This window comes from Camelus dromedarius, chromosome 8, assembly GCF_036321535.1.
Source record: "Camelus dromedarius isolate mCamDro1 chromosome 8, mCamDro1.pat, whole genome shotgun sequence".
Lineage (NCBI taxonomy): Eukaryota > Metazoa > Chordata > Mammalia > Artiodactyla > Camelidae > Camelus > Camelus dromedarius.
The window spans coordinates 2,189,598-2,209,721 of NC_087443.1; the positions used below are offsets into that span (position 1 = coordinate 2,189,598).

Sequence of the window (20,124 nt, forward strand, 5' to 3'; positions counted from 1 at the left end):
CCTGCTTTTGTGCTGCTGTGCAAAATGTCCCTCCTTTCTTTAAAAAATATATTTGACACGTAAAAAACATTATATACAAAGTCACCATCCCACATTTTTGCTTATTATTCCATTTTTCCTTTATTATTCTCATATTCAATAATTAAGTACAATATATCTAATTACATACAACATTCTATAACATGTACTGACTATAAAGCATAACATAATAAGCAACCGTACACCTGCCACATAACCCAAGGACAGGCACGTGACCAACAACCTGCACCTCCCTGTCTGTCGCCTTGCGACCTGTTCCCTCTGACGGGGAACTGGGAGCCTGAATTTTGGCTTATCATCTTTTTTTTTTTTAAACAGTATAGTTTCACCATTTATGATGCTCAGACAATAGACTCTTTGGTTTGGCTTGGTTTTGAGCTCAGTAAAAATAGTATCAACCATACCCTGGAGCTTGCTTTTTCCTTACTGTTTTCTGAGAGTCATTCTTTTGCCAGGTTTAGCTGTAGCTCACTTATCGTTCACTACTGAGTAATATTCCTTAGTGTGAATCACCTAATTTACTCATCCGTTCTGCTGTAGACAGAGGACATGTCATTTTACCAGGTATTAACCATAGGAAGATGTTGCTATAAACAGTCTTGTATGTACCTCCTGGTACACAAAGCAAGAGCGCCTGAATATTCAACGGGGGGCTGGAGCCATAAGCTAGATCCTAAAGTGCGCGAATGTTCAGCTCCGTGCGGTGTGACCGTCTTCTGGAGCAGAGGAGCCTGTTCACACATCCAAACAGCGCATGAGCTCACACATCTTCCTCACCCAGGTACCATCAGACTCCTTAACGTTACCAACCTTACAAATATAAAACGCTATCTCACTGTGGTCTTAATTCATATTTCCAACATTTCTAGCCATTTACAAACCCTATGAAATTACTTCCACTTCTGTGAAATGCCTTTTCAAGTCTTCTATTTTTCTATTTTTAAAATAGGAATTCTCTATATATTCTGCTTAAAAATCCTTTGTCAGTTAATTGCATTATAAATATCAAGTCTTGGTTTGTCTTTTCACTACATTGTTTATTAGCTTCAGTCCTAGTTTTAACATATTTGACTTAATCGTCTTTCTTTTAAGATTAGCACTTGCATGTCTCAAGAAATTCTTTCCTGCCTTAAGGTTTTTTTCATGTAAGCATTTAAATATTTACTTTTTGCAATTAAGACCATAACATATCTGGAACCTATTTTTAGGTACGGTGTGAGGTGGAAATCAAATTCCATTTTCCCACATGGATAACCATTATTCTAGAACTACTTATGGAGCCACCCTTCCTGTCCCCACCCACGGGCCACGCCACCTTGCCACAACTCAGCGTACACGCACAGGCTCTCTCCCAGGCTCCGTACTTCACTGCACGGCTCAGAACGCCCACCTCTGAATCACGTACAACACAGACTCTACAGTAAGACCCACTGTTTTCTGGGTCCCCTCAACCTTAGTCACAGTTAAAAGCATTCAGCCATCATAGTCCTTTGCTATTCCACATAAATTTAAACATCTGCTTGTCACAATTAAGAAAACATCTGTTGGAATTTCTGCTGAAAACAGCATTGAGTCTACAGATCAACTTTGGGAAATATGATGCCCTTACAACCTTCACCATTCATGAACAAAGACAGTTCTTCAATTGTATCTTTCAAGTCCCAAATCAGGCCTTAACCTGAACACTGCCTCCCTTCAATGTCTCTACTACTTTTCCAACCAGAAGTAGGAAAAGTGTGTCTTTTAAGTGCAAATTTTTTAGATAACTGCAATAGTCCAAGAGAAAGCTGATGTGGGGTGAGTTTGTGATCTGCTGCTGGAGTGGCAGCACAATTCTTCCCTACTGAATATATCTAGAATGTAAGAATGAGACCATGCTGGTTTGAGATGCACTGAGTCTGAGATGTCTGTCTGCCGTCCCCGAAGAGGCTGCTGGATGTTTGCTATGCTGTGCTCTTCAGGACAGAGGAGTCTGGACAGAGACATCAGTTTGGTGAGATTGCCCGTTGAAATTGTACGCCTAAGAAGGTAACTAGTGACAGGAGGACCAGGATTTAAACAGGCAGTGGAAGATGAAGCTATGCAAACAGCTAAGAAATTATCAAACACAGGGAAGGTTAACCAGAAAAGTAAAGTCAAGGGGGAGCCAGGAAACGGAGTTTTACAGAAGTGGTCAATATCCTCCAAACCTAGAAAGAAAATCACTGGAAAGGCCGTTGGATCTAACAATGAAGAGGCCATTAATGATAAAACAGATGCATAGAAAACCTACCTTCACTGTGTTAAGGAGAGAAGGGGAGGAGGTGGCTGGCACACAGCAGACACTCAGCTATCTGTGGAGGGCGTGTCTGAGAGAGACAGGAGGAAGGCAGACTCGTCCCTGAACGAGCTCAGCTGTGCACAGAAGGAGGAGGATGTCAGGGCATCATAAAACCCGGTCTCAGCGACCACCTCAGGAGCCATCCTCCTCAGTACCGACAGCAGAGCAAGCAGAGTAAGCAAGGTTCTGGACGAGTGCTTCTTTAGAGGGAAAAACAGACCTGGGGTCTTTAACAGAAATGGTGAGAGCGAGCGAGTGAGCGAATGTGAGAGCCACAGCAGCTGATGGCAAGGAGAGCTCTGGACGTCCGGGCAGACAGACAAGACTCCGAGTGCAGACTGGTCACCTTCTTGTCTTTGAGGTCACCTAATATAAACTAAGGAAGGGGTTTTCAAATTGTATTCTGTTTTCTTTAATGAACATACAGGCATGGGAACTTGCACAAACTGCCTTGGTCTTTAGATAATAGGCATCCATTGTGGGACTAGATCAACTATATATTTAAGGAAGCCATTCCACCACATAACTAGTTGAGAGAAGACATGGTAAATATTTAATGAAACTAGGAGACTTAGCAACTGTAATTAAAATAAGATACATTAAAATGTTTGGAGGCAGTTATTCTGTCTCACAGAAGAATGTACCAATGCCTAGAATAACGTACCTGCCGTAGAACGGACAGTAAGTCCTCCAACTACTATCTCAGGACACTCTGTCCCACTCAGTCCAGCACAGACTAAATGCACCTAAAGAGAGCACACAGTTCTCACTGTAAGGGCCAGTGGTGTCTGAAAAGGCACGCTACTCTGTGGGTAAACACGTATGTACTACAGATATGGAACATTATCATTTCTTAAGTTTTTTTTCCCTTTCACCTCCCATGTACCTGAAAGCATATTTGATATAATTGTCTTGGGCCAAGGCCGGCTTATACCACGAGGGGCGGGGGGATGCGGCGCAGAAAATGAAGACTGACGGTGCTGATGGCAGAGGGCAGCTTCTCTCTCTCCATCACTGTGTTCAGTGGAGCTCTGATCCCAGGAAGGGTACTTAGTATGTTCAATCCAGTCATTGCCATGTGCTTTTACCTACTATCTTTTCATCTCCATTGACCTCTTGTTCCCTTTCCACGAGCACCTACCCAGTGCAGAGCTCAGGGACTCCCTGTAGGCCCTACAGAAGCTGCCGTCTACAAAGCACTCACTGTGTGCCAGGTCCCGTGTTACCTGCCTTATGTGCACCATCTTGTTTAATCCACACCTCATGCCCAAGAGACAGAAACTAGTATCACTGTCCCCATTTCACAGATGAGAAAATCCTATTGGAAAGCTTAAGTAATCTGCCTCTGTCGTACAGCAAGTAAGTGGCAAAGTGAAACTTGAACCCAGGTTTGTCTACTTCAAGGCTCATGTTCATAACCATTTCCCTGAAATAGCTGTGAAAAAGTCAATGTGCTTTTCCCATGTTGTGTGGGACTGGAGTTGGGTCAGCACAGAGAGAGAACTGAGTATGCCTGTCCACTCTGTACAGGACATGCAGCTCAGCCGAGACCCTGCTCAGTTCTGGGAAACACCCCAAAGATGTTAACTACCCTTAACAACCACTCTCTCTCCCCACCTCCTTTCCCCTCAGTGAGGGGACGTGAAATTATGAGGACAAAAATGCTTGGAGGACATGACTGTTTTTGACCACGCCAGGCAAGCGGCCTGAGTGCTCCCGACAAGCCGGCGGTGAAGCATGCCCTTTGCCAAAGGGACTTCTGTAGGCACGTAATAGTGGCTTCAGAAAGGAGGTCTTGGGACACAGAGCACAGTGACGCTCCCTCCCTGTCGGAGTGCACTGCTCTGATCACTCAAATGAATGGCATCCCCTGGCCACACAGTCACATTTCTGCATACACTTCCCTATTCAACTGAGTTTCAGGCTTTACTCCGAGAGAGAGAAAAACATAAAATAAGTGGCCTGGTACATCCAAGGTAAAAAGGAAAAAAAAAAAAAGTTGACTTCTTTGAAATGCAAAAGACCTCCACCTCCAGCTCACCTCGGGCCCCAAGGGATAAGGGACACCCCCCAAGTCCTGCTCGCTGCTCTTCATTTAAGGTCCCCTGAAACACAGCCACTTGCTTTCCAAGAACCACAGGAAGACCTTGCTCCTCTACAAGGTTCCACCAAATTCCAAAAGCTGGGCGGGGCAGACGGGCGGGCGGCCGCTGCGCTCTGGTTACTAAGGCACTTCGGCTGTGTCTCCTTGAGGATCATCGAGTACAGGCAGGGTAACAAGAAAGTTAGTCTGTGTCGTATCCCAGGATGGGTCCCAGCCACTTCTCAACCTCGGCCACAGACATGTTCTTCCTCAAAGCATAATCCTCAATCTGCAAAAAGATGAAAGCAGCTTATTAAACCAAAATGATAAAGACTTTTTAAACTAAAGTTTCCACAGGACTTGCCAAGAAACATTAAGTACCTTCCATTTCTTGTCTTGATAGCAATCTTTGGAGTTAAATGGAGATAGATATTTATCTATTCACCAAGCTGCCTTATTCTCTGGGGCAGAAAAACAACATGGAGTAGACACATGATGCTCAGAGCCTGGCTGGGGTGTGTGTTTGGGCAGGCGGGGGGTTCCATGGGAGGGCTAGAATTGGGGTAATGGGCTGAAATCAAATCGAGACATTAACTGGGTACAATTTCTTCATCCTTTCCCTCTTGTCTTATTCTCATTCACATGTAAAATAAAGCAGGGTTAACAGCTCCATTTAAAACAAGACAGGCATTTAGGGATACCACACACAACAAAACAGTCAACTTACCTGATCCTTGGAAATTTTCCCCACAGCAAAATATTTGGACTTCACGTTGGAAAAGTAAAGGCCGGACACGGCTGAAGCAGGTGCCATCGCCAGTGACTCTGTTAGCCGGATGCCTAGAGAGCAACGCGGGGAAAACGCTCATGGATGTGGCGCTGAGACAGGCCCCGCAGGTGGCAGGCACCTGATAAACTCTCGTTTACAGGTGAAGGAGAGTGAGCCCGTGCTCCTAGGCAGACACACGGCACAGCAGGAAAGACGTGAGCAGACTAGTCTAGCAAATCCCTGCCAAGGGGGTGAACAACTTCAGGACACGCAGCTCTCCCCTGGCCTGGGAGAAAAGGCCTGGAAAGGGCTCGAAAACCAGTCACAGGGGCTAAGCCTGGGTCTCCCAGACAAGGAGCTCCCACCCTGGGGATGAGAACACCAGCTGGGCCTCCAAGGGCCCCTGTGGGGCCAAGGCCACCAGGGACGAGCGACAGCCAGTCTCACCAAGAACGAGCCCACAGCCGTGTTTAGAAAGAAGCCGCCTGTTCCTCTGAGCTGAGACCTAAAGCGAACGACGTCAAGGCTACCTGGTCTGCACCAGCACTGGGTGGACGAGGACACAGAGCAGCGCAGAGTTCAGCACTCTGCCAAAGAGCACCCACACTCCTTTCACTTCCTCGGCGAGGATGTAATGCTTCTGATTAACTCCACTGAAAACAGTTAATTGTGTTAACAGGAGTGTAAAAGAAAAGAGAGAAGGGAGCTGAAGGGAAGGGAGGGGTTCTGTGAGCCTGGTGCCGAGACGCTGGCAGTAAGCAACAGAAGGAGAGTGCAGCGTGAAATGTGCCAGGAGGGGGTACACGGTCCCTGATGGGGAGACACCCGGCAGGGAGGACGGCGCAGGAGAGGTACAGGGTGGGAGAGTGAGCTAAATTCCCATCTGCTGTAGGGTAAGAGAAAATAATCAAACTCGAGAAACCTGGAAATGGTGATGTGAGACTACTACTCCATAACAGGGAGCTCAGGCACTAGAATAAACAGCTAGACCTGGGACAGGAGGGAATTACCACCTTCACTACACCCCTTTCTGTATTTCCAAAATTTTCATCTGGGCGCCATTACTTTGGCACGGTGCATCTATCACAGAAGGACAGAGGCGCCCCACTCCTGCCCTCACCTGTGCACTGCTCGATGTCAGCCAGCCTCCACATGGTTAGCTTCTCGGTGTGGTCGGGCTGGCTTGGGTAGCCGGGCGCCGGCCGGATGCCCCCGTAGTACAGCCTCCGCAGGTCCGCCAGGTCCAGCCGCTCATCAGCGCAGTACGCCCACAGCTCCCTGCGGACCCTTTCGTGCAGCTCCTCTGCGAAGGCCTGGAGCCCAGAACACAGGGCTCAGGCAAAGCCGTGTCCTCGGCACCCCACTCCTCCACCCTCAGAGGCACACAGCACCTCCCTCGCCTGGACCACAGCCAGGGAACGTCAGCAAGAGGGCCGGGCTGGATTCTCAACTCATTTATAGTTTCATCAACTGCTCTGCTACTCAGTTTTGGCCTCAACCTGGGCGCTGAGGTACCATATTCAATGATCTGAGGACTTCTAGGCCTTTAAACACTTCCCTGACGGTCAGTCTGCAGCTCACGGAGGCTGGAAGGAGAAGCTGGGACTGCTACAGCAGCCAGCTGCCCACTGTCAGCCTCAGTAAAAGGGGAGAGACCCCCCCCCCACTTAGGTGCCCCACTGCACAGAGGGGTATGCGGAATCCATGGAGGATTCCAACATTAAAACCAGAAACCCGTTTTGCATTTTTTGGGCTCCTCAGGGAAAGTTCACATCACAACAAGCAAAGACAGACACCAGAGTAAGACCATGAAGTCAAGGCTCTGAGGCGGCTGCCAACCAGGGCACCGCTGGAGCTGCTCCGTGCCCAAGACGAGCGTGAGAGCGACTAGAGAACACGGGACTTCAGCATGTGCGCTGTTAACCACCAGCCTCACCGCGCGCGTGCACACACGCATAGGCGCCCACGGGGGTCCCCACCTCGGCCAGCCGGTCCCCCAGCGCTTTGACCATGATGCTGCTGTAGTCGTCGCACGCCTCCTCGTAGGCCCTGCTCAGCGCTTCCACCCCGAAGCAGGCGACGGCGAACAGGCCCAGATAGTCGGGGACACCCGAGTGCAGAGGGGCGATGAAGTCCGAGAGGCAGTGGTATGGGTCCGAGCTGGCAGAGTCCTTCTCCGCCTTGAAACGCAAGCAGTGGGCAGAGCAGCCATTAGCACAGACGTGGCCCCAACACACAGCAGACAGCAACCTAGTATCTTCCGACAGACACAAGCTTCAAAAGGGGCTGTCTGTCTGTTGTGTTCCCTGTTCCACCCCCAGGGCTCAGAGGAGTGCCTGATATGCAGTGAGTGCTCAGTGCATCCGTGCCGAACAGACACGTGAAGTGAGACGAGGTGTGACGCACTCCCTGCTCACTCACATGCTGACCACACACCCACTGAGGGCTTGCAGGCCCCTGCGCGCTAGAAGCTGGGACCCGCGAAACGCTATCAAATTTTTTTTTCTCCAAAAGTGCTTTCAATTCAAGATGAACATTACATCCTGAAGTTACGTTACACATTGTGTATGAGCCTCCACTTTATTGACAGAAGCAGTTCAACAAATTGCCAAGGTTGGCAACGCAGGGGCCGTGTGCTACCCGCCACAGCTGGTGGCTCAGCAGACGGCTCAGGACCCCGCTGGGCTGGCCTAAAACCAAACGGAAAGCTCAGCAGGACCCGCTCCTGGGCCTGCTCCTTGGCCGCTGGCTGCACGTGCCCACTTTCCATTTTCGGCTGATGACTTTCTCTCCCCTGCTAGTAAGCCTATTTCACAGCCAACACGTGCTCACCGCGAAGGTGAGCAGTGAGTACATGTTTACTGAGTGCTTAGTGTGCTTCAGGCACTAGTCTCAGTGCTTTATACAAATTAACTAATTTAATCCTCTCAACAACCTTGTGAAGTGATACCAGCCGCTCTGTTTTTAGACAAGAAACCTGAGGCAGAGAGGGCCTGAAGAACTAGTTCAAGGTCAGACAGTGGCAGGCCCACGGGTCCGGTCCATGTCCAGTGCTCTTGACCGCTGTGAAGCACTACTTAGAGCAGATCAATTAATCAATGAGTGGCCAACCCAGAAGCTTCACAGCTGCGTGCCTGCCAGCTCTGGAAACAAGTACAATCTAGTCGACACTGGGCAGAAAATGGTTAAGTGGCTGCAGGCAAGAGAGAGTTTGATAAAAAGGCACGTGGAAATGTCAGAGATGAGGGCCAGCTACGCAGGGAGGAGCTGCCTTCCAGCTGTGTGCTCTGCACATCAAATGTTCTTTAACAGAAGCCAGACGGAGACACAAAGCTCCCGGCCCCACTGGAGAGACAGGTCACAGAGCCCACAGCACTGGACAGTGATCAGAGCCGCTCAGAACAGAGGCTCCCAGAGCCACAAGTCGCCAGAGCCAGAACTTTCCAGATTGTACTGGAAGAAAGTACCTCCTTAGAAATGTCTGCCTGGGCAGGTAACAGATGCAGCTATCTGTCATCATGAATTATACTCTGGTTATGATTAAAAGCAATAGTATCACTTATGAACGACTGCAAATGACAGTAAAATTTGGCAAGAATAATTTACTACAACTCTTTGTTAATAACTGATGAATCCTGGTTCAAATTCTTGATTAGGACAGCTCGTTTTTTACAGCAGCTAAAGGGACATGCCTCTGAAATCTGCATTTAAAGGGGTGGCACATGAGAGGGAGCCACATGGAGAAGAGCCTGCTCCGCCACACGGAACAGGACCAGGAAAGAAAGCCGTGGAGCGTGGGCAGGTGGGCTCTTCCCTCCCGGCTGCGGCACGTGGCGCACTCTCCGTCAGCCTTCACCTCCTCTGCAGGATGGAAACACAAGCTGCCGCCAACAAGGCTGGGTGGAAATTCAGCGAGACGGTCCATCAAGCACCCTACTAAGCACCTGGCTCCTGGCAGACATTCAGGGCACGTGTGCTCCCGCCTGTCTTCCCGTGAAGAAACAGAGCCCCCAGCTGCAGGCAAACTAGTGAGCTTGAGCACGTAAGTGTTCACCTGTGCGCGACCTCCTCCACCTGTCCGCCATGACGGGAGACACCTGCCTCTTGCTGGCGCCCGAGAGGCCCAGCTTCTAAACCACGCTGGCCCTTCTCTCCATCACAAATGCCTAAGGCTCGGGACTGTGGCTGGTTCTTTGGGGCGAGGTGGGGCAGAGCTCTGTTTACACAGAGCTCAGGTGTATGCCATTCTTTATTGACATTTTTTCAGTGCTTAATGCGAAAAGCAGAGCAGTGTGTCTGCTGGCCCTGCAGGCTCCATACCTGCTGCCTCAGCCCATGAAAGACAGCTATGGGTTCTGCAGCCTGGGGCACTGCGCCCTCCGCGAACAGGTGGATGTCGTCCCGGACGCTCTGTGCCGGCCAGAACCCAACCACACCCCTGGCCTGCAGCTTCTTCTGACTAATCAGTGCTTTCAGCATGTTTTGGGCATCATCATAGACTTTTTTGGCCTCTTCACCTGTTGAGAAAATATCATAAGAATTCACTTAGAGAAGCCAACAATAACCAGCTAAGAACGCTTCTTTCTAAGCCTGCGGCCCCTCCTCTGTCGCCTCCTCTCTCCCCCTCAAGCACAGTGTCAGTGTGTGGCGGCACACCTAAGGTGCAGTCACTGGGGTTCAGTGGTTCTGAGCGCAGCTCCTCCCATACAGTGTTTCACCAGCTCAAGCCACTTACACTTTTCCATAACAAGAGGCAAAGAGCCAAATCTTGGCTCCCCAAAGCAGTCTGTCCAACAGAGTGAGACAGCGCAGGCCAAATCGCTCCGTCCTGACGTCCCTGGTGCACGTACAGCTCCCCGACCTCAGTGACCCCGGGGCATGGGACGTCCGAGGAGTGGTGTGTGGCCCCGACCCCTCCTCAGTTGCCTGTGCTGCACCTGGATGCCCTCCGTCCAGAGGCCTCCGCGGCCTGTGCCTGGCTACGTGGCACCCACAGGGTTGCCAGCGCTTTTGGTCAAGGGCCTGCCGTGGCCAGCATACGCTGGCCACTCTCCTGCTCATCTGTGGTCACTCAGGAGCAGCTCAGAATGAGAGACCCCTCTCCCACTGCTGCACCCTGGCTAACTGAGAGCCACTGAGCCACCGTACCCTAACACACACCAGGGACCCCTCCAGGAACTGGGCTCTCCTCAGCCCTAACCCGGCTACCAGTCCACCCACTAACTGGCTCTGAGCTAGCTATGACCTCATCCTTCGATCTGCCTAGTGGTTTGACCCCATGTCTCTGGGGGTAGGGCTGGAAGCGAGAAGTGGGGCTAGCAGTTGATTGATTAGCTCATCACCCCAAATCTCCCTCCTCCACCAGGCTCAATGGACTCCCTGCTGTTCCCCAGATCAGCGCCCAGGTTTGTACCTTCTCACTCTCCTTGGCCTGGAATGTTCTTTTCTCCAATGCTACCTCATGTTGTCAGTCCCAGCCTCAGTACCTCCCACTCAATCTTCAAAGAGCAGTTCAAACACCACCTCCTCCAGAAAGCCTCCCTTGATCTCCCAGCCTGAGGTCTATCTCGCCCTGCGCGCACAGCAGCCTGGCTGTGGCCCCGCAGCAGGAGCTCGGCCTGCTGTATGGGAATCACCCCCCGCTGTCTGCTGCACCTGCCAGCCAGGAACCAGAGGGCAGGGGTTATACGTCTTCTTTTGTTTATCCCCAGTGCCCAGCACAGAGCCCAGCATGTAACTGATGTCAATAAGCACTTATTAAAGAATAGAGAAACAAAATGCCAAGCCTAGCCAATAAACAAGGACCCGTCCAGCAGTTTAAAGACCACTGGAGAGAAGAGTAGGTAACAATGTCTTGTATCATAACAATGAACTACTTCCTGCATAATCCAAACCCCCTGCTCATCACATATTCTTATCTTCGAAGTCCCAATACTATGTTTCGAATATCAGAGCAGAAGGAAGGACTCACTGAACTAACCTACAGTTTTGTCATTAAATATCTTGGGAAAGCCTCGATTCGGGTATTTGCCCCGGAGCTGCCAGACATCGAAGAAAGGTTTCCAGTCAATGTAATCCACCAGCTTCTGCAGGTCGTAGTCCTCAAAGACGCGAGTCCCGAGAAACGTGGGCTTCACTACCGGAAAGAAGCGCAGGTGTCAGTACTGACGCGGCCCGCGGCCGAGCGCTGCCTGCAGAGGCCTTCCCGCCCCCCACCCCCACCCGGCTCTGCTGGCTCCCACGCGCTGCCTCCCTCCTGTCACCGTAGGAGTTGTTTTACAAAGAGGGGAACTTTAAATTATCGTGGAGAAGGAGGAATTCTGCGGCACAGCTTAAATGAAGCTATTCTTCCCATGCAGCTGACTGACGCCGCCGCCCTTGGAAACTGTTCCCCCCACCCTTCTTCCACCCTCACCCCGCCCAAGGCAGACTTGGGTTAACCTTCACTTGTACAAATGAAGACAATACCAAAATGAAGACCACTGCAGAAAGACATCTAATAAGCCACTTAAGTAAAGTTTAAAAACATGATCAATAATCTGTATCGCCTACTGATAGAATCAAAGTCTAAGGAAATGCTTGGAAATAAGGCATCAGATTCAGGATCCTGCAGGGGAGCGAGGGGTCACAGGTGGTTTCCACTACATGTGTATTGTTCTGTCTTCTTAAGTGGGCAATGTGTCATTCTTTAAGGGGCTGGTGGGGACACACAGATGTTCAACACTCTCTTCTTTACGCCTCTCGTGATCCTAAGTTAAATAATGGTGAAGACTTCAGAGACAGATGGTGCCCCTGGGCTTCTGGGACACCCAGAGCAGCAACACCGCCCCCCACTCCACCAAGCCTGGGGTGGGTCTGGCCGGAGTCGGAGGTGACCACTTGGCTGCTGGCTTCCCACCTGTCGTGTCCTCAGTTTCCTGATCTGCAAATAGGGATCAGAGAAATTGTACTAAACCACCACTCTCAGGTGCTCAGGGATAACACCGAAGTCTCAAGAGTACCCTTCTCTCGTCAGACAGTGAAAGTGAGAGGTGAAAGTATGGGCAAGGGAAAGTGCGTGCAGCTTCTTCGTTTTGCCTGGAAACGTCTACCTTTTCCTACAGTTCAGACCCTTTCTCATTTGCTCCTGTCATCTTCTTACTGCAGAGGACAATCCTTTCTGTGTAAACATTCTTATGCTGACTGGTCTGGTAATTAAAAAGAAACTACGGCTCTCCCTCTGACTGAAGCGTCCCCTCGTCTGAAGGCAGGGAGAAGCGCTCTTCGCGGGCTCGCTGACGGGTGCTACTCTCGAACAAGCTTGCTTTCCGGAGATTGAGGTCTGTTTGAGGTCTCACCACCAAAGACCTAGAGAGAAGCAGCTTTCCTTCTCCCTTTATTGACTTCCTACAACTATGCTAAGACTGGGCTGTCCTCAAAAACAAGGCTGTGGGCTGCACCTCAAGGGCCAGAGCCCTGAGGGCCCGGCATGGGTCAGCTGCACAGGAAAAGCATCACCACCGCTGCCTGGTGCGGCGAGCCTTCAGAGGACTGTTTCCACTGAGATGTATTTTGGGTGTTTGACTTGGTTAAAGTGGACTTTTCCTTGTGGTATTTTTCCAGTTTCAGAGCGAAAGGTGAAGGAGAAAATAATAGTTTGGACTGGTACAGTGATTTGTCTTTTTCAAAGGTTTACACATATTATCTTATTTTATCCTTACAACATTTCCATAAAGTAACTCCTTCTTTACATATAGAAACTGTCAAACATGGAAGCAAGATGCTCAAGGTCACCCTGGGATTCAGAGCCAGGAGCCAAGTTGGGATTAGAACCCAGGCTTCCCAACTCCCCACCTGCACTTTCCCACTAGACCACCCTGAGCTCAGCAGGACAGAGTCCAGAACCCAGCTTGCACTTTCCCACTAGACCACCCTGAACTGAGTCCAGAACCCAGCTCACCTACAGTTCCAACTCAGTTCTCTCCACTCCGCTCAGCACGCGGAGATGTCATGAGCAATGGAAGCGGGTTTGGGATACTGCCCTGGAAGTATGGATTCAAATTAACATAAGCCCTGCTCACCCTGTCTTGGTTTTGCATTTGTATCACATGCCTCTCTGAGCCTGTCAAAATATCTCACCTGTTTTATTCCTTCATGGAACCCCTATGTGAGGCAAGAAAGGACGCCAGAAATGAGAAAGGGGAGGAACCAAATGAAAGAAATCAAAGGAGGGAAGCACCCGAGAGAGGAGAGAGTGAGCAGAAGCCAGAGACCCTGCTCTACTGCAAGGTCTTAAGGTCTGTTCAACGTGAAGCCATCTGCAAACTTCAGATTTCTGCACTCGCACCCGCCTGGGACCTGGACTGACACAGTGACCCTAGAAGTCCTCTAGAACTGGCTTCCAGATGAAGGAGGCCCATCTAAGCACAGCACAGAGGAGAGAGCCTGGGTTTAGAAGATAGGTCAGTGACAGAATGCTAGTAACCTTTAACGTATTACCCGAAACTCAGTTTCTTCAAATTAAAGCGAGGATAACAGCACATTCATTACAGAATTGTGTCAAGGACTCAGAGCTGCTGCGGGTCAATCTCAGGACAGTGTTTGGTTCTCTTCATAAATGGTAACCACTGACTTTCGCTTTTAATCACCATCATTCATCCTCATCATTGGACACTAGAGCGTCAAGCTGCCTGTTTGGCTGTGTAGCCAAGTAAATGCACATGTCTCTTTGGCTCACAGTTGCCACATACAGCCTTCCTCTAACCAACAGCCAAACAGACCTGGGCGAGGCTCTGACAGCCAGTCAATACGGAAGCTGTTCTCTCTAGCTTGACTTAAGGTTAAGTATCTTCTCTCCTGTGGGAAAAAGAAAAGTTACTCAGAGACTCTAGGCTTTTTTCCAGCTGTTGCTATGGAAGTATGTCCAAGGAAGCCAGTAAGTAAGTTTTGAAAAAAGCCCAAGTTCTTTTATTAATGAAAACTTATATCCTAAAGAGCTGTCCCTTTTACACCCAGCATGGCTTCGATCAGCACAATAGCAGAGCGCAAAGGCTCAATAAACATCCATTACATGTTGACCTGTAAACGCAAGCTTTCCTTCTTGCTTGTTACCACATTTCCCTTTCCTGGCCGCCCCGAAATGCACCCCTCACTCCCCCCACACAAAGCCCAGTGAGCAGATAACCAGGAAGAAATATCCCAGTGGCCCCCAAAGAGTCATTATGCCCAGTCTCCCTGGATTCCCTAAAGCTGACTAGGGAGGGACAGTTCTCAACACATTATTCTGCACAGTGAGTGCTGGGCAATCAGGGAGAGAGGCTTACAATGGTCCTGACTAATGTCTTCATTTTCTCCCATTTTTTCCTCAAGAATAAGGATCTGTGGGAGTCGTTTCAGCACACTGTCTCAGTTCCTGTTCCCCTGCTGGCTGTGAGCTCATGTTTTATTCATTCTCATAACTCTGCTACCCAACACAGCACCCAACACCTACTGCTCACCCAGAAGATGTTTGGTGGAATAAATAAAATTAATTTTAATATAACCAAAAATTATTGGGAACTTAGACACTGAAGAACATTGATTTGAACTAAAAAAAACTGTACTTCTTTAAAATGATCCCAAACTTTACCCTCTTTTAAACAGTAAAGTCACATTAACAACTGTGGGATTGGGTTATTACCCAAACAAGCAGGGACCTGTTTTTGTCACTTACCTTGAGAGACTCATAATGGTCCTGTCTAATAGCTTCATATTCTTCCATGATCTCTTCAAAGTACTCATCTTTTAGATTCTCATCTAACAGCTGAGAACACTGAAAATGCAAGATCAACGTTCAGTGACCGCAGAGCAGCAGCAGAGTAACATGTGCAGAATACCGCTCATCCTGGGGTCACCGCCTTCAGGAAGCTTTCCCGTGCTAACACCATGTCCTCTCCCTGCACCGCCTCTGCTGATTCCTGCCTGGGTGTGCAGCGAAGGGCGAACTCAGCAGGCCTGGGGCATTCCAGTCTTGCACATCCTAAAGAAAGGACTGGTCCCTGACAACTCCTGGGAGATAAGCTCTAAGCCCCCCGAATATCCTGCCTGATACAGTGTCTGTCTACCTGGGCCACTGCAAACAGTTTATGTTAACATTGATTTATGGGGGGACTTGGCTTATGTGCTATCTGGCCTCTGGAGGGGCTGAAGACTGAGTAACTAAGGTCAGACAGGTGAGTATCCCCTGCCTACATGACTGACTTCCACTAAAAGTCCAAGACACTGAGGCTCAGATGAGCTTCCCCGGGTGGCAGTGCTCCGCACATGTGGTCACACGTCACTAACTAGTGGAAGAGCTGAGCACTAGGCATGTGACTCGATGGGGAGAGACACCTGGGAGCTGGTGCCCAGTCTTTTCTAGATCCCACCCGATTTCAATCTGCAACCTTTCATGGAAATCAACCAGGACTGGGAATCTAACAGTGTCTGAGTTCTGTGAGTGGCACATCTCGGGGACCCACAGCATGTTGGTCAGCCGCCCCTCCTCCCTGCTTGCCTCTCCATCACTGCACACACTCGGGTTCTCCTGTCTGCCTGGGCAGCTACTTCCCTTACTAGAGGACAGGCCCTCTGACGGCAGGATCGCACCTCAACCGCCTCTGTGCCCCTGGTTCCTAACTCAGTGCCTGGCACGTGGAAGGTGCATCCTCACTAAGTGTCTGCTGATGGAACAAGGCTGATCGTCACAGTCAGCTATGAGCTTCTGCTAAGATAAGAAAGGAAGCTGATCATCTGAGAAATGTGAGACCACTCAGTAAACTGTAAAACTAGAATCAGCTAAATATTACTTACGACTAAAAAAAGCTGGTAGAAGAACAGCCACCATCAAAGCTCAAAATCACAAAGAGAACTGGCTGCTACTGGTCACACCAGTTCAACAGTCATAGCACTGCCCCTCCTCCAGCAGGACTTCCTAACACAGAACAAGGCAGGGAAGTTCAATGCCATCACCTGAAATTGAGCAAGTTGGGCTGGACGACGGCTAAAGGGCCAACCAGCTTTACATTTGTATAATTCTACGTGACTCTTCTAAGTATCTCTAAATAACAATCCAAAGCTAGAACACTCCCTTACACCATACACAAAAATAAACTCAAAATGGATCAAAGACTTAAACATTAGACGAGATACAATAAACCTCCTAGAAGAAAACACAGGCAAAACATTATCTGACCTACATCTCAAAAATGTTCTCCTAAAACAGTCTACCCAAACAATAGAAATAAAAGCAAGAATAAACAAATGGGACCTAATGAAACTTATAAGCTTCTGCACAGCAAAGGAAACCATAAGTAAAATAAAACGACAACCTACGGAATGGGAGAAAATTTTTGCAAATGAAACCGACAAAGGGTTGATCTCCAGAATATATAGGCAGCTCACACAATTTAATAAGAAAAAAACAAAACAACCCAATCCAAAAATGGGCAGAAGACCTAAACAAGCGATTCTCCAAGGAAGACATACAAATGATCAAAAAGCACATGAAAAAATGCTCAATATCACTAATTATCAGAAAAATGCAAATCAAAACTACGATGAGGTTATCACCTCACACCAGTCAGAATGGCCGTCATTCAAAAATCCACAAATGACAAATGCTGGAGAGGCTGTGGAGAAAAGGGAACCCTCCTGCACTGCTGCTGGGAATGCAGTTTGGTGCAGCCACTATGGAAAACAGTATGGAGATTCCTCAAAAGACTAGGAATAGACTTACCATATGACCCAGGAATCCCACTCCTGGGCGTATATCCAGAAGGAACCCTACTTCAAAAGGACACCTGCGCCCCAATGTTCACAGCACCACTATTTACAATAGCCAACACATGGAAACAGCCTAAATGTCCATCAATAGATGACTGGGTAAAGAAGATGTGGTATATTTATACAATGGGATACTATTCAGCCATAAAACCGACAACATAACGCCATTTGCAGCAACATGGATGTTCCTGGGGAATGTTATTCTAAGTGAAGTAAGCCAGAAAGAGAAAGAAAAATACCATACGAGATCGCTCATATACGGAATCTAAAAACAAAACAAAACAAAACAAAAACCAAAAAAATACAAAACAGAAACAGATTCATAGACATAGAATACAAACTTGTGGTTGCCAGGGGGACGGGGTGGCAAGGGACTGGGATTTCAAAATTGTAGAACAGATAAACAAGATTATACTGTATAGAACAGGGAAATATATATAAGATCTTGTGGTGGCTCACAGCAAAAGAGAATGTGACAATGAATGAATGTATGTTCATGTATACTGAAAAATTGTGCTCTACACTGGAATTTGACACAACATTGTAAAATGGCTATAACTTAATAAAAAATGTAAAACCAAACAAACAAAAAGAATCCAATCCAATTTACGCCTGAGTAGGCGTAAAACCAAACAGCTTTATTAAAGAACATACTCAGTAAAGGCCACTGTGTGAAGTCTATAAAAAGGCTCCCAAATAGTATTCACGCCACAGAGTATTTCCCAGTCTCATATGAACCTCACTTCAGTGGAGTACTTATTTAGGAAACTCAGCAGAGCTAATGAAAACAAGAAGGGGGTGCCTACTCCTGAGCCCCTCAAAGTGCATGCGACCCATGTGGATTTCAAACTCTGAGAAGGTAAGACCCCGATTCCTAGGACTTGACTGCACCAACATAGGAATAGTCGGGTGGCCAGAACATGCTGCCACAGGGACACACCCCTCCTGCTCCCAGAGCCACAGGGACAAGCCCCTGCCCAGGCTGACCTGCCTGCTGGAAACACGTTCATGGGCTAATCGATGTGATCCTTCCGCCAGAGAAATCAGAAACCATCCTGTGTTTTCATGCCACCAGACACAGTACAGCTTTTCTTTTCCCTTTTTTCTTTTTCATGGCAAATTGCAGGCAGCACAATGAGAGGGAATAAGTTGAAAATACATTCTATAATTTATAGAGAACTAAATATTAGTACCTTGCTTTTTAAAAGAAAGGGAAAGGAAGCAAGGAGGCATCCTCCAGTCTTAATCTCCAACTGTTATGTAACTGCCACATTCTGGAATCTCTCAAAGCCGTGAGATGGCACCCAGAGCACGAGCCTGTGCCGTGTTCACTGCAGTTAGACCAAGACTCTGAACTGACAGTCAACCTAAACAAATCAACCTAAAATAACCGTGCCGTGACTCCTGAAACGTGTCACCAGCACTTACCCAAAGGATTTATCATGAGACTTATGTATGAGTAATTTTAAAAGGCAGCTGTTTCTTTGTATGTGAAAACAGCCAACACCACTGGCTGGCTGACTGGACCAAATCGCCAAGAGCACAGACGCCCACACCCCGCCTCTGCCCAGCTCCCAGCCAGGCCCGCGGCACGCTGGCTCACTGAGAAGGGGATGCAGGTCCTCACAGTGGAGTCCAGGGGCCGATTTCCTGCCCAGCTAAAGTTCTCCCCTACCTACAAGGGCAATGCTACCGCTGTGCACTTAAATAGCTCCGGCAGCCTGGGCTCCAAATGGGAAAAGTTCACAGTCATTCATTAGCATTTGAAAATAGCAACACGTCTTAAAAGAGGCTTGCTGGTTACTCAACCATGGGCCTGATACAAGCTCCTTGTGAAACACAATCCAAGTATAAGAATTAAAAAATGGTTTTTAAATTGAGTTATAGAAATGTAGTTTACTTACACATTAGTCTATGTCAATGGCAGATAAAAAACTGCCATTTTGTGATTCCAGCCTAATTTAACTTTATCCTTCCTAATAAAGGAGATTCATTAAAAGTTAACAGAGGCAAGTTTCAGTGATGCAGCACAGAGTAAGACCACTTGCGTTCAAATCCACATGGGCTGCTGGAGGGGTGTGCAGCCTCAAGGGAGTTACTAACCTCTTCCTTCCTGTTTCCTCGCCCCTAGAATGGGGATAATGAAAGTATCTGCCTCATGAGGATTAAGTAAAAAATCCATGTACAAGACTTATCGCAGTGCTGGCACGCTGCAGATGTTTAACACCGTTTGCTATTGTTGTATAACTTCTACGTGAGTAAATTCACAGATCTCAAAGAACTCCTCTGGAAAATGGTTCAGGAAACGTGGCTGCCCCAGTCCAGGCTGCCTGATACCACCTGGTAGCTCCACAAATCACCAGTACTTTCCTGCCTGCGAATGTGAAGGTTGGACTAGGTCAGAGGTGCTTCAACCATGCTCTTTCGATGAGAACCAGGAGGGGATGAAGAGGGAGGGCTGCTCTTATCTACACCACACTGAGCTTCCAGGTGAGGCACCATGTAAAGACAAGACTTCTGTGACTAAAACAAACTTGGCAACCACTGGACCGCGTGGTCACTCAGAGTGCCACCGGCTATTATATCCTATTATTCAATGAAAATAATGAAAAGACCTAACAAGAGAGGACACTAGGATTCACTGACGGAGAAAAGCAGGAAAAAACACTTAAGTTTTTTTTTTTTTAAATTACATTCACTGAGAGAAAGAATCTATAATTCTGGGCAGATGCCTTTCCGTCCTTCAGTAGGATGAACTGGCCTATTCCAGGTTAAACGTCTTTCTACCTGGAAATAGGTCATTTAAAAACTTTTTTACATTCCTTTTAGCCCTGGCAGGGAATTAAGAAAGTGCACATTATATCGTAAATATTTGTAAATGGCTGAAATCTCCCTCTGGGCTGGTGTCTCAGGACCTTGGACCGTTCCTCGGTTACTCAGACCGTCACTTCCAGTGCCAGCTCAGGAGGGGGTCTCTGGAAGCTCAGGACACACTCGCCTGGACTTCTGTGCAGCAATGCTGACACCTGCAGGGACACCATCACGAGCCCCAGGGCACTCTTTCAGTGTTCAGCAAAGCTGAACAGAAGTAAACAGAAGGCCTAGGGCGATACCCTTAACTCCGAATGCTCT

General features: G+C 48.3%; 1 protein-coding gene across 5 annotated transcripts in view; it reads right to left on the reverse strand.

Annotated features, from left to right (window-relative positions):
• Nucleotides 1-298: 298 nt before the first annotated feature.
• Nucleotides 299-20,124, reverse strand: part of MTR (5-methyltetrahydrofolate-homocysteine methyltransferase) — an 89,075-nt gene continuing 69,249 nt past the window's right edge. For 3 of the 5 annotated variants that reach the window (XM_031460807.2, XM_031460806.2, XM_064487829.1), the window contains exons 26-33: nt 14,903-15,001; nt 13,971-14,046; nt 11,192-11,347; nt 9,532-9,728; nt 7,191-7,391; nt 6,332-6,524; nt 5,170-5,282; nt 299-4,731 (exon numbers count right to left, since the gene is read on the reverse strand). In XM_031460807.2, the coding sequence (XP_031316667.2) occupies nt 4,645-4,731; nt 5,170-5,282; nt 6,332-6,524; nt 7,191-7,391; nt 9,532-9,728; nt 11,192-11,347; nt 13,971-14,046; nt 14,903-15,001 (1,122 nt within the window). In that variant the 3' untranslated portion in view covers nt 299-4,644. Of the gene's footprint in view, nt 4,732-4,823; nt 5,014-5,169; nt 5,283-6,331; nt 6,525-7,190; nt 7,392-9,531; nt 9,729-11,191; nt 11,348-13,970; nt 14,047-14,902; nt 15,002-20,124 lie in introns of those variants that run through there. The other 2 variants (XR_004139484.2, XM_031460809.2) reach the window with 2 other exon arrangements.